Genomic DNA, 13,940 nt, shown 5'->3' on the forward strand with positions numbered 1-13,940 from the left:
GGAATCGGGTAGAAACCTCGGATAAATACTTAAAAAAAACTCCGACAAGTAGCCTTGTCGTGTTTAATGGTGGATAATAATAATAATAATAATAGTTAAATATTTAAACTTAAGTGTGTCTAATGAATGAGTAAATACTTTATATATATATATATATTTATTATTATTATTTTATTTTAATAAATTACATGGTATAAAGCAACGTACACGCAATGGCATGAATTTGTTTTGTTTTGTTTTTTAATATTAAAACAAACAACGGGAGAGAATAATAAATAAATAAATAAATAATAAAAAAATGGAATTTAATTTCGATAAAGTAAAACGTTTGAATATTTAAGAGGGTATATATGATTATTTGTCCGGGTAAACGAATAAGGAGTAAAATACTGCAGCAGCAACAGCACCAGCAGCAGCACCACCACCACCACACACGAGCTTTTTTAAACGTTGTTATTATTACATAAAGAAAATAACAGTTAGCACGTGGAAGCAGAATTTTTACAATATATATATATATATGAAAAAACGCTTAAGGAGTCTTTTGCATAAGTTAAACATAGGAAATACATTTTTAAATATGGAGGCATGCGCGTACGATGACTATTTTGATAAAAGCCCGGTTTAAACTCCTAAAAAATACTGCAATGCTCAAAAGTAAACAAATAAATATATTTTTTTTCACTTTATTTATATTGAAAATATAAATATATTATAAATTAATATTTATATTTTAATAATATTCTCCATGATTTTTTAATTTTATCCAAATAATGAATGTATGGCCATTTGCATCAAATTGCGAAATATATATACATGGGGGTTTTTATTATTATTATTAAAAATATATACATAAATAAATAATATTTTATTATTGATGTAAGGAGTTTTAATAATATAGATTTTGATTCCTTTCGTTTTTTTTTTTTTTTATGAAAATTGTTTGGTCGTCTAAAAGCCTAAAACCTACAGAAAAAAAAAAAAAAAAAAAAAAAAAAAATTTTTTTTTTTTTATTTATATGTAAAGATACATAAAATGAAAATCAGCACAGCGTGAGTCGAACAAGACGGCCGGGCCACAATGACGCATTGCAGGTGCGTCGCAGCCAATCACAATAAGCCGTACAAGATAGAGAAGCCGACAAGGAAGCGAAGTAAACAAGACCGCACCCAGCACCTATAAAGTCAGTATACTTGCGCATACGAAATGTAATCCAAATTTTGATTTTGAAATTAACATAATAAAAATTTTTATTTTATAAAAATAATTTTGAAAAAATCATTTTAAATTTTTTAAAATTAATTTTCAATTATTTTATTTAATCATTTTTTTATATATAATTAAAATTAAATTTGAAACTTTGCGGATGAATACATAAGACTGCAGTTTAGAACAGCTCAGTTCGGCATTTACGTCGAAAGGATTCGGTGTTTTTTTATTATAAGGTTATTTAGGACGTTATTACCGAAACGAATCTGCGATGGTAAGGGAAATTTTTTTTCAAATATTTTATTTTATTATATATATATATATATATAATTATTATTATTTTCAATTATTACAAATTTTAGTTTTTTTTTTCGGTTATTTTATATATCTTTCTCTTTATTAATTTTTTCTCTCTCCTAACAAAATTGTTCGTTATCCGTGTGTGCGTATGGTAAAGAGAAATATCGATTATTTAAAATGATTATTTTTTGAACACGGATAACGAAATTCGGTTAGCGGTTTACTGCCAACAAATTATATTCTAGTTTCGATAATAAAAATGTTTTAGTTTTTGGAAACTATTATATTTTCGGATGGTTTTTTCTTTTTTTTTTTCCTTTTTTTTTTTCTGGCCGGTATGACCCCTCCCCTTTTTAAGTGTCAAGTGTGCTCATAAAAACGGAGTGAAACAAGTGTTTTTTAAAAAAATTGTTAAATTTTTCTTTTTAAATAAGTTATTTGTACAAATGGTGGAATTACTTTTAATATAAGGATAATGTTAAAATTCAACAATAAGGTCGACTTAACGAATACTTATAATCAGGTGTAGATGTAAATGATGTAGAATCGAGCCTATGAATCAGTAGGGCCACAATTAAAAATGGCCACACTTCGAAGAGGTTATGACTAAACTAAAATTTACACACATAAAAATTCTAAATTTATAAATATTCTAAGAATATCGATTCGTATTATCGCTTTTTTTTTTTTTTTTTTTTTTCATTTGAACGTATTTACTATTTTCCTCCTCTTTTTTTTTTTACATTTAGCCAATTTATCTCTTTTTTTGTAAAGTCTGACAAATAATATTATCTGATAATTCTTTTTTCTCTCTTTCTTTTTTAACCTTCTTTCATGATAGTTTTTCCTAATAATCATTTAGGGATTTGTTTAAATTCTTGATAACAGATTAATTTTAATAATATATATATATATATAATATAGGGCTTGTGATTTTTATTAAAAATATTGATTGGGAGTTTTCAACACTGTTCGAATATTTATTTTATTGTCATTGCCACGGTTGTATTGGCCAATGGTGTAAAAAAAAAAAAAGAAAATTTTTTTTGTGTTAATATAGTCATGCTAATTATATTAATGTGTTTCAATGTGATGTTAAAGCAATTTAATGTCTTTTCCCTTATAAGAATTGGGAGCAATATGTGAAATATTTTTCGAATACTTTAACACCATTCGAGTAAATCGATTATTACCAACGAGTAAACTACTTACATTATTATGAACCATTTTAATAATGTGTATATAACAAGCATTTGTCTCATCGAATTCAACCAATTTTAATTGAAATACAGCTAAAAAAAAAAAATAATAATAATAATAATAATAATTTTGCTGTTTTTTCTTTTGTTATAAAAAAAAGTTTCTTTTTTAAAAAGATGTCATTGTCAAAAAGTAATTAAATTATAATTTTTTTTTTATTCTTTTTAATATTGATTTTTATATTTTGCTACTTTATTTTGAAGATTTTAATTTATCATCATCATCATTATTATTATTATTATTATTATGTGTTATTTCATTATTTGAATTTTAGGTCAAGTTGATTGTGAAAAAAATTTAATGGAAAAAAAAAAATTAGTTCGACTACAAGATAATTCGTGATTGATTGGGAAAAAAAAAAAAAAAAAAATTGGCATTAATTTATTTATTTATTTATTTTTTTTCTGAGAACCCATCATGGTTGTGGGGCAATTAGCAAATTGAAAATTTTTTTTTTTAAACAAAAACTATAATTTTGCATGATTTTTTTGATTGACTTTATTTTTTATAACTATTCGAATTTTTCGAACTGATTTACATTCACAGCCTAAAGCATTGTTTTAAAAACGATTATTACTTTTTTGTTGTTGTTGTTGTTGTTGTTGTCAATAATACCTTGTGTACTTTCAAATTGTTTAAAACATGCTTTTAATTATATATATATTTAATATTAATTTTTTAATGTCTTTGTCCCCCCCATTTCCCTCTCCCTCCCCACTTCATTCAAGCTCAGGGCCATGTTTTATGTGGTTCTTCATAACTTTGACCCATAAGATAATAAACATTGCTTAAGGTGAACATTACCACTGAAAGGAAAATAAAATTGATGAGCAAATTAATATCGATGTAAAAATTAATTATTATTTTATTTTTTTCTCCTCTTTGTCTTCTTCTTCTTCTTCTTACTCGAGTAAATAGTTATAAAAAAAATTTGTTTTTGTCTCATTTGATATTGCAGTTATTAAAAATTCACCTTGATACAATTTGTAAAAACAAAGAAATAATGATGATGATAATAATAGTGACAATGATATCTTGAAATAAAAAAAAAAAAAAATACAGGTTTGACTCGGTTTGTAATAATAATCAAATCAAATTTTTGTGTGCAACGTGGCAGTTGATAATGAAACAAATTGTAATTATATGCATACATGCATACATACATACATATATATGTGTGTGTGTGTATGATGATGGCCTTTTGTTTTTTTTTTTTTTAAGGCCAGGAAAATTTACTTTTGAATAAACAAGTCAAAATTAATTTCAAAAAAAAAAAAAAAAAAAAAAAATGGTGGCTTTTATCAAAAAAATTACAATTCGTTCTTGCACTTATTTGCGTTTTAAAAAAAAAGTTTTGTTTTTAATGTAATTGAAATTGTGATCGATTTAATAAGTAACGTGCAAATTCCCCCCCCCTTCCCCCCACTCACCCCATCATAATTTTAATGTTATGGCATATATATTTTATTTTTATTTAAATGCTTATTTATTTGAACTTTGTATTTTTCCTTTTTTGTCGGTATATTTTTTCCAAGTTATTTAAAATTTTAAAAAAAAATTTTTTTTATATTTTTAATACTTATTATAAGGTTTCGTTTTAACCTTAAAAAAAAAAAAAAGGAATATTTAAACTTTTGTTTTTTTGTTAAACTGTTTTTATTGTAAATAGTTTATGAGCTTATCGTATAGATAGAAGCCTTTTGGTTAGTTGCCATGACCTCAAAACCCAAAGTTTTTGCGGTGTTAATTCTACTTTAAAGCTTTATTTTATGTTTTAATACCATAACGTCATCATTATAATTTTTTTGTAATTAAAAAGGAAAAAAAAAAAAAATTATAATGGTTTTTTATTAAAAACTTTTGTACTTTTTTTTATTATTAAAAGTAAAAAAAAAAAAGAAAAAAAAATTAATATTCAATTTTGTTGTAGGGTTCCAATTTAAAAACATTACAAAAAAAAGTTTTTTTGTCATTTTATTATTTCATGTTCGTTAAAATAGCTCATTAGAAGTTATTTAAAAAAAAATGAAAAAATGAATATTAAAGTAGTTTATATTGAGAACACTTACACACGCAAATTGAAAAAAAAAAAAAGAAAAAAAAACATTTTAAATTTGACTGTTTAACGAACCCCCAAAAAAAAAAAAAAACAAAATGGTTTCTTTTTTTTTGCGAGTTCGATATTTAGTGGCGTTTAAAAAATATATACATTATGTTTTTGTTTTTGTTTTCAGGCTGATCAGTTGACCGAAGAACAAATTGCCGAATTCAAGGAAGCATTTTCCTTATTCGACAAAGATGGCGATGGTACCATAACAACTAAGGAATTGGGTACGGTTATGAGATCACTCGGTCAGAATCCCACAGAAGCAGAATTACAAGATATGATTAATGAAGTGGATGCAGATGGTGAGTCGTATCATAATAATTACCATTTATATAAATTGTTTTAATTATGGCCGTGCGGTTACGTACGTATTTTTAGTTGTTATTTTAATTTTTTTTTTTTTTAATTTTTCTGCTACGAGATGCCCATGAATCATTCATGTAATTTTATAATTTTATTCTAAGGTTTTTGCGGTCGGTTTAATTTTGCCAAGGTTTTCGTCACAGGAACGTTAGAGGGGGAGTAGTGGAGAGGGAGGGGGGAGGAGGGAAAAGTCACCTTAATTTTCTAATTTTTTTTTTTTTGTATCGAATTACTCAATCGAAAATTGTTTGATTATATTAAACGCCGGGTATTGTCGCAATAACTAAATATTTCAAATATTTTTAAAAAAAATTTTTTTAACTTTTAACTTAAAGCTTTAGTTTTACAATCGCATTAATAAAAGCAAAAAAAAAATTGATTTTAGTATTAGACATAATAATAACGACCTCAACCTTGTACTGTTGTCGTCGCTGTTAACTATTTAAAACACGTTTTTTTTTCTCAAAACAATTGTGTGTTCAGGTTTATGTTTTCAAAGTGTTGTTGTTGTTGTTGTTTTCCATCGGTGTTAAATAATGAAAATGATTTATTTAATATAATATTTTGAGGGAAAGGGAGGGGAGGGGAGGGGAGGAAAAATGTACTTGATTAATTTGTTATTGTTTCAGGTCGTTGAGGTTTTTCTTTTTCTTTTTTTTTGGCAAATCTAATCTTTATTATAAAATAAATATATAAAGGGGTGAAAATAAAATAAAAGTTATGATGAGAAAGAAATGCGCGGCGGCGAAGAGTTTCAATGTTTACCAATAAGTTAGGGGGTAGTCACGCAAAAAGTTAATTTTTCTTCCCCCCTTTTCCCCCCATATTCCTTCCCTCCTCCATCGTTAAGAGAAATGGCATGAATTCGATGATGAATCAACAACATGAAACTAATTTTTTTTTCAGTGTTTTTCTTTATATCAAGATAAAAGGTGCTCCTCCCTATAAAAAAGAAAAGAAAATTTCTATTTCCGTTCTGAACTTTCCTTTCCTTCCTTTCTTCCTTCCTTCCTTCTTTCCTTAAAGAATTGAATGGGTGAAACAATGCTTTACATTTTTTGGTTCCCATTCTGTCAGGGAAGGCAACTTTGGGGGGCGACAATACCAACAATATTGTGGGGAGTGACAAAGTAAATATTGACTATAATTTCGTAATTAATGTATTTAAGTTGCCATTGTTATTTTGATCTGAAGCAAACCGTACAAATAAAATAGGGGAAGATCGTAGGGGATGCAAATCGCAGACAAAAGTAAGAAATAAACCGTCAAGAGTAGGATGACAAAAACAAAATGGAGAGTAGTAGTAGTAGTAGTACGATTATTTAAGACTTTGGGGTTAATTGAACAGTTCAAAATCATGAATGAAATGTTGTGACACATTTTGATCCTTTTGATCCTTTCAATCAAATACACCAATTAATTATTAAATTATAAACGGTTTGTTATGAAATTGATTTTTTTTCTTCTCTCATTTAACTTGAAAGGATTTATTCAGGGTAGTAGCGGAAAGAATTTAAAAAGAAAGAGAGAGAGAGAGAGAGAGAGATAGTGATAGTAAAGAGTGATTAATCAAAATCAACATGTAACGTAATTCGTTGAAATGTGTGTAATTTATTCGTAAAAAAAAAATAAAATAAAATTTACATGGGAATTACAATTTTTACATATGAAATCATGATTCACGCTTTTCTTTTTCTTTCTTTTTCTTCTTTCCTTCTTTCCTTCTTTTTCTAGAAAATAAAAATTTGTTCCACATAAAAAAAAAGAAAAATAAATTCATGACCTCGACACCAGTTACTACTACTTTGCCAAAAAAAAAAAAAAAAATCAAACAATTTTTTTTTTTTTTTTTTTTTTTTTTTTTTTTTTTTTTTTTTACTTTCAAATTTGGTTAAACGATTGATTAATAATTTTTTTTTTTTTAAATATTTATTATTTAATTTATATTTGGACTAAAATAATCATTTTCCCATTATTATTATCATTATTATTATTTTCTGGTTTGTTTTTGTTCGAATTTTTTAAATTTTTTCTCTAGAAAGATGATTCCTCGAAGGCAAAACATGTTAACTCTTATAGACGAACTTGTTCGACAACTTTTATTAAAAGTTTTTGCTTTTTTGTTGCGAATTTTTCTGGTTTTTCGCCATGATGCCATTTTACTGTTAAAAAAATAAAAAGAATTTATACATGAAAGTTTTTTAGTTTAATATTTTTTTTTTCGGGGGGGGGGAAGGGAGGGTAAGAAGAAGACGACGACGACTTATAAAAATTGTTGGGCGTTAAAATTTGGCCAGGTTGTGACACGTTCGCAAAGAAAAAAAAAAAAAATTTTTTTTTTTATTAGTTATTGTTTAAAATTTTTTTTTTTTTTTTATGGGTTAAAAATATTTTGATTTGGCACTTTAAAAACAAAACAAAACAACAAAAACATTACACTGAGTTGACACATCGAATTTGATTTACTGTAATTTATACTGTTTTTATTTATTTATTTTTATTTGAAAGACTTTTAAAAATCCGCCATTAATAATAATAATAATAATAATAAATTAATTTTTTGACAGGTAATGGTACCATCGATTTTCCCGAGTTCCTCACCATGATGGCTAGAAAAATGAAGGATACAGACAGCGAAGAAGAAATTAGAGAAGCATTCAGAGTTTTCGATAAGGATGGTAATGGTTTTATATCGGCAGCCGAGCTAAGGCACGTCATGACGAACCTGGGTGAAAAATTAACAGACGAAGAAGTGGATGAAATGATTCGAGAGGCTGATATCGACGGAGATGGACAAGTGAATTACGAAGGTATGTGGTACTCACGCCCACGCACGCACTCACAAACACGCACTTTTCTCTTGGGTTTCCTCTTTTTTTTTTTTTTTTTTTTTTTTTTTCTATGCTATAAAGTCTACTCGACGTCGTTTTTCTCTCTCTCTCTCTCTCTCTCTCTTATTGTTTTTTATCAATTATGAGATGGGGAGATGTTTTTTATTCTTAATCTTAGTCACGTTTTTTTTTTTTTTTTTTTGGCTCCTTTGCTTGAGATAAACATTTCGGGATCGAGACTTAATCAATTTTTATATATTTTCTCTAGAATTTGTGGAAAACTTGTGAGAGGGGGGGGGACGGGACGGGGGCGAGGGAGGGAGATGAGGAAAATAAATTTATAATTTTCTTTTTGGTTTTAAAACAAAAAAAAAAAATATTTCGGGGAGAAAAGGATTTGAAGTTTTTTCGGAAATCGGGGAAGGAGGGGATAGAAACGTCATTAATTAGAAAAAAAATTTATTTATTTATTTATTTTTGCAATTATTTATTTATTTATTTATTTATTTAAAAAAAAAAGAAGGAACGTGATTTTCTTTTATTTTACTCTTGCAACTAAAAAATTTGACACTTTCATTCATTTATGAACGTTTTAACGCTTTATAAAATTTTTTTTTTTGATCGAGTTGTTGTTGTTGTTTGTTGTTACCTTTTTTGCTTATTATTATTATTATTTCAATTTATTTATTTATTTATTTTTTGTTTGAAATTGAGAAAATTTGGAAGGAAAAAGGCTTGAAATGAATGAGATTTTATTTTTTTTGCGCACGCGCAAATGATAAAACTGTCAGCAATGGGAAATTTTCGAATTTTGATTTTTTTTTTTTTATATGAAGCCATGTAATTATTATTATTATTATTATTATTATTCATGCGTCGACTGCGATCGTATTTAAAATTGCAGGCATTATTATTATTATTATTAATTAACTCTTTTAGATTTTGCACAAAAAAAAAAAAAAAAAAAATTCGAAGCATTCAAAGTGTAAGAATATAACGGAAATAGTATCACGTTCTATATGTCTCATTTACTGCGGAAATAGTTTTTGCCGTTAGAACACTTTTACTTTTACTTAAAAATTTATTATTATTATTATTATTAGTATTCGATTCGGTACAAATTTTATTCAAGTTATTCAAAGTTTTTCTTTTTCTTTTTTTTTTTTTAATTACAAATTGTAAGGGAATTTTATTTTTTGTTGTTTGTTTGTTTACACTTTTCCTTCTTGAAAAGTTTTCGAAATTAAAAAAGTATTAAATTTTGTTTGCTTGTTTGTTTGTTTGTTTGTTGAAAAACTTGTTTTACATTCAATACGAATTTTTTTCAATTTTTTCATTTAACGCGTTTTGGTATATTGGTATTTTGTTTGTTTGTTGTTGTTGTTGTTTGAGTTTTTTCTCTGATAACGGCGAAAAGTTTTAAATGAATTGCTTTCGTTTTTAAGGGGCGTATTTGTTGAATGTGAGAGAGAGAGAGAGAGAGAGTGAGAGAGTGAGAGTAGATTTGAGAACAAAAGGATGCTGCATGCACACAAATTTCGAAAGGTTTTACTTTTTTTTTTTTTTTTTTACAGATTAAATCGTTTTTTGCTTTAAGCTTGTATCAAGGGGTTTTTATGTTTGTTGCTTTATCCCTGATTTTTTAAAAAAAAAAAAAATTTCAAAAATTAATTGACTGACTTTAAAAATTTAGAATTTAAAAAAAAAAAAAAAAAAAAAAAAAAGGTTTAGTAGGTTCATTACGTTTGAGTTCCTGTTTTCTCTCTCTCTCTCTTTCTCTCTCTCTCTCTGGGATTATTATTAATGAGCGCATTAACGTTTTTCTCTTTCTTTTTTTTTTTTTTTTTAATTTTTTTATATTTCTACCTGTTTGGTTTTGGTTGATCTCCCTACTCCCCCACCCCACTCTCACCCCCGTGAAAATCGTGAAAAATAATTCAGGTGTTGGATGTAATCCAAAAAACAAAAAAATTTTTTTTTTTTTTTTTTTGATTTTGACGGCGATCATTAGAAAATTTTTTTAAAAATTTTATTTTTAGGTTTTTTTTTCTTTTTTTTTTACAAGTTACGCGAAGGCGAAAAAAAAAAAAAAAAAAAAGAATCGGTCATTTTCACACACCCACACGCACACTACCTTTATTAGTATTAATTAGTTTTTAATGACTTTAAAGTTTTATTGCTTAAATTTTTTATATATATATATTTTTTTGCCATGCGCTTGCTTTTATTTTGTGCGTTGGTCCAGAAATAAAATGTCGAACAATATATATAAATAATATTATTATTATTATCCACCATTAAACACGACAAGGCTACTTGTCGGAGTTTTTAAGTATTTATCCGAGGTTTCTACCCGATTCCTTAGGGACAAATACTCGAATTTCGGTGGTGCCACTTATTATACGATAGCACCACATCAATTCTTGAAGGTCTTCCTGAGTCCGTCTTTTTCGATGGGAACGATTTGTCTCCTGAACTGGGCTCCGGTGACTAACATCTTTGGAGTGGCCAGGGTCAGAAGCAGTGAAATTCACGTTCTCGTCGAGCTGCCTCAGGTCGACAGTAGAACAAGATTTGTTTTTTGGTTCTTACTTTGTCTTGTTCTCATTTTTTTTTTTTTTTGCTCTTTTAAGCCAACAGCACGTGGCGTTCTCAAACGGTCACCCATCCAAGTTTGCACCACGCCCGATGCTGCTTAACTTCGGTGATCGTACGGGAACCGGTGTGACCAGCACGCTATGGCCGTTGGCTTATTATTATTATTATTATTATTATTATTATTATTATTTTGGAAAGGATTTAATCGCGACGTGTCTATATCTTAAAATTTATGTAGTTTTGTTGGTTGGTTGGAATTTTTTGTTTTTAAATAAATAAATAAATAAATAAATTTTTCTAATGAAATTCGATTGGGGGTGGGGGTGGAAGAAGGTAGGGGGGGAACCAACAGACCATTAAGATTTATAGTCTTGGAATAACTTGTCACAATAATAATAATTTTACAGTTTGAATGGTGGGTACGGTTATTTTTAAAATCGTTTGTTTGTTGTCGTTTGTCGAATCACCTGATTCGATCGAGGTGAAAGAACTCTATTTAATTTTTAATCTATTTATTTTAAAAAATTGATTTTCGTGATTTTCTTCTCTCGTAAATGTCTTCTTTTTGCAATTTTTTTGTCGCGTTTATTGTTTGTTTAAAAAAAAAAAAAAAAAAAAAAAAAAAAAAAAAATGTCTTCTCTCTTAACGATGAATTATGTGTCTATCACATGTATGTATGTATGTATGCGATTTGAAATGATTTTATAATCGTCGAATGTAAATTTAATACGTTTAAAAATCTCCAGAGGTCACCACCATCGTCATCATCTCGCGTTTTAGGAAACGGAAACGGAAACCGATGTGAAAATTGGAATAAATAATTTTTACAATATACAACAATAAACAAATGAGATTTGGAGTAGGTCCAAACAGCTTTTGGTCAATCAGGTGGCGACAGAAAAGTAAAAAAATTTAAATTCCAACCGATTTTTTTTTTTTTTTTTTTTTTTCATTGTTTTATCCGGTGTTGAGGTAAAGGGGGTCGTCGTCTCTTTTCTAATGTAATTTATAAATTATTAAATTTTCATTGTTGCCACCATCGAATAAATAAAAAAAAAAAAAAATTATGATTAGTATTGTAAAGTATTTTTGGCCGGCCGCCTAGACATTAAAAAAAAAACAAAAGAGAAATTTTTTTTGGTTTTTTTTTTTTTTTGCAACTTTCATAATCTTTTGCAATAAAATTATTAAAATTGTGCAAATTATTAAATTGTTTGTTTTTAATAAAATAAAATAGAATAGAATAGAATGGGGATTGATTTGTCAGCTTTTTTTGGTGGCATCGAACCGATCGTTGTTGTTAATATTATACAGTTATGAAATATCATTATTTAATATCACCAAATATTAAATCAATAAGTTTTTAAATTTTTTTTGGCACGGGTTAAATTTTTTGGGGGGGTTCCCCTTCTTCCCGACGGTGTCCCGAAAAACGAAATAATTCATTCCAGTGAAATAATAATAATAATAATGTATATAAAAAATGTATAAAAAAATAAGCCGAGCGTGGGGGCGTATAAAAAAAAAAACATGCGTACATACATACTCAAGGGGCGTTTTGATTTGGCTTATTAAAATAATTTCTCTCGTGTTTTGTAAGTCATCAAAATGTTTACTGACTGATTAATTTAATAAAAGAAATAATAATAATAATAATGGTTTTGACATGGGGGTCCCCCGTGATGTGTAGGAAGAAAAGAGTTGCGAGTTAAATTAACCGTAGGATTATTATATGCCGAGTAGTAGTCACGCTCTTATGTGTAAGGAACATGTATGAGAAAAAGAGAGATGGGAATGGTGGTAGTAAGAAGGAGATGAGAGAATTTTTCATTTCCTTTTCCTGTTTGATTTTTTTTCCAATGGCGGAAAGAGAGAGAGAGGAAAAGGAAAGAAAGGATCGATCCTCCATGCACCATTTTTTCTTATTACGAATAATGTGGCGTAGGAACGTTTGTAGTAGTAGATTCATGTCGAAAATAAGTTTCGTATGGGAAAAATAAAAGAATGATTTTCCATGTCCGTTATTTGCGTGCGTGCGTGCGAAAAAAAGAAAATTCAAAATGAGTTTTCTTTCTTTTCCTTTTCTTTTTCTTTTTCGTACTTTTTCTACGCACCCACGTTTAATTCCGGTGTCGGTTCAGTTACATAGAAGAGAGCGTTTGGCACCGGTTCAGCCCTTGGACAGAAAAAATTAGAGAGAGAGAGAGAAAAATTAAAAAAAAAATAAACGCACGGTAATAAATGTTGAAATGAGAAAGAGAAGGTCACAAAAAAAAAAAAAAAAACAATATTAATAATAATAATAATAATAATAATAATTTTCTTTACGTTTTATTCCGTTTCGTCATTTGTATTTATATTTATATACGTGTCGAAAAAAATGGGGAGGGAGGGAGGGGGAAATTTTCCGTTTCTCTTGTACGTCTTGTAGAGTACCCATCGAGTTTTTTTTCTTTTTTTTTCTTTTCCGGAAACTGAAAGGTGTTTGGGGTGAGGGAGGAGGAGGAGGAGGAGGAGGGGGCGGAAAAAAATTTGAAAAAAGGTTACGTTTAATATCTTATTTAAAAATAAATTATAAATTTTTCTTTTTTTTTTAATGTCAAGGACTCGGGAAATTTTATTTTAAAAGAAAACCGACACTTGAAATTTTTCAACATGTTTCGCGACTAATAATAATAATAATAATAATTGATGAGGAAAATTTTTTTTTTACCGTTAAAAATGTTTGTTGCATAATACGGGAAGATGGGGGTGTGAGAGGGAGGGTAACGTCTTTTTTTTCCCTCTATTCTAAAGAATGTAAAAAAGTAAAAGCGGAAGAGAGGGGAGGGAGGGAGGGAGAGAGAGTTTAATTCGTCGAGGAGGTTAATTTATAAGTTTTCTCTCTCTCTCTCTCTCTCTCTCTTTTATATTAATTTAATTAGCACCAGGGGTTAATTGCTTTACCTTTTTGAAAATTTTAAAGTTTTCTTCAAGGTTTTCCTTCCTTCTTTCTTCCTTCCTTCTTTCTTTCTTTTTCGGTTATTATAAATGTGAGCTTCGCTCTCTGGGTGTTGACGATATGTAATCAAAATGTAAATAAAAATAAATGTCGCCATTTTTTTTTTTTTCGGTTGACAATTTATTTTCGTTTGATGTGTGACGACGCGGATTAGAAAAGCATTCTCGTTTTTTTTTTGCTTTGTGACGTAATAACGATTCGACGAAAACAAAAAGAAAGGCACACACGCACACGCACACGCACTCACATGAGAAAATTATTACCATCAA

At 27.9% G+C, this 13,940-nt stretch overlaps 1 protein-coding gene across 1 annotated transcript; it reads left to right on the forward strand.

The window, feature by feature from the left end:
• Positions 1 to 4,924: 4,924 nt before the first annotated feature.
• Phum_PHUM373530 (calmodulin-A) lies at positions 4,925 to 8,359 on the forward strand (the record flags this gene model as incomplete). The annotated part of the gene is made up of 4 exons (XM_002428235.1): positions 4,925 to 4,945; positions 5,005 to 5,179; positions 7,808 to 8,050; positions 8,340 to 8,359. The coding sequence occupies 4 exons, from the start codon at positions 4,925 to 4,927 to the stop codon at positions 8,357 to 8,359; spliced, it is 459 nt and encodes a 152-aa protein (XP_002428280.1).
• Positions 8,360 to 13,940: the final 5,581 nt, after the last annotated feature.

The sequence above is a fragment of the Pediculus humanus genome, genomic scaffold (assembly GCF_000006295.1).
Source record: "Pediculus humanus corporis 1103172107819 genomic scaffold, whole genome shotgun sequence".
Lineage (NCBI taxonomy): Eukaryota > Metazoa > Arthropoda > Insecta > Psocodea > Pediculidae > Pediculus > Pediculus humanus.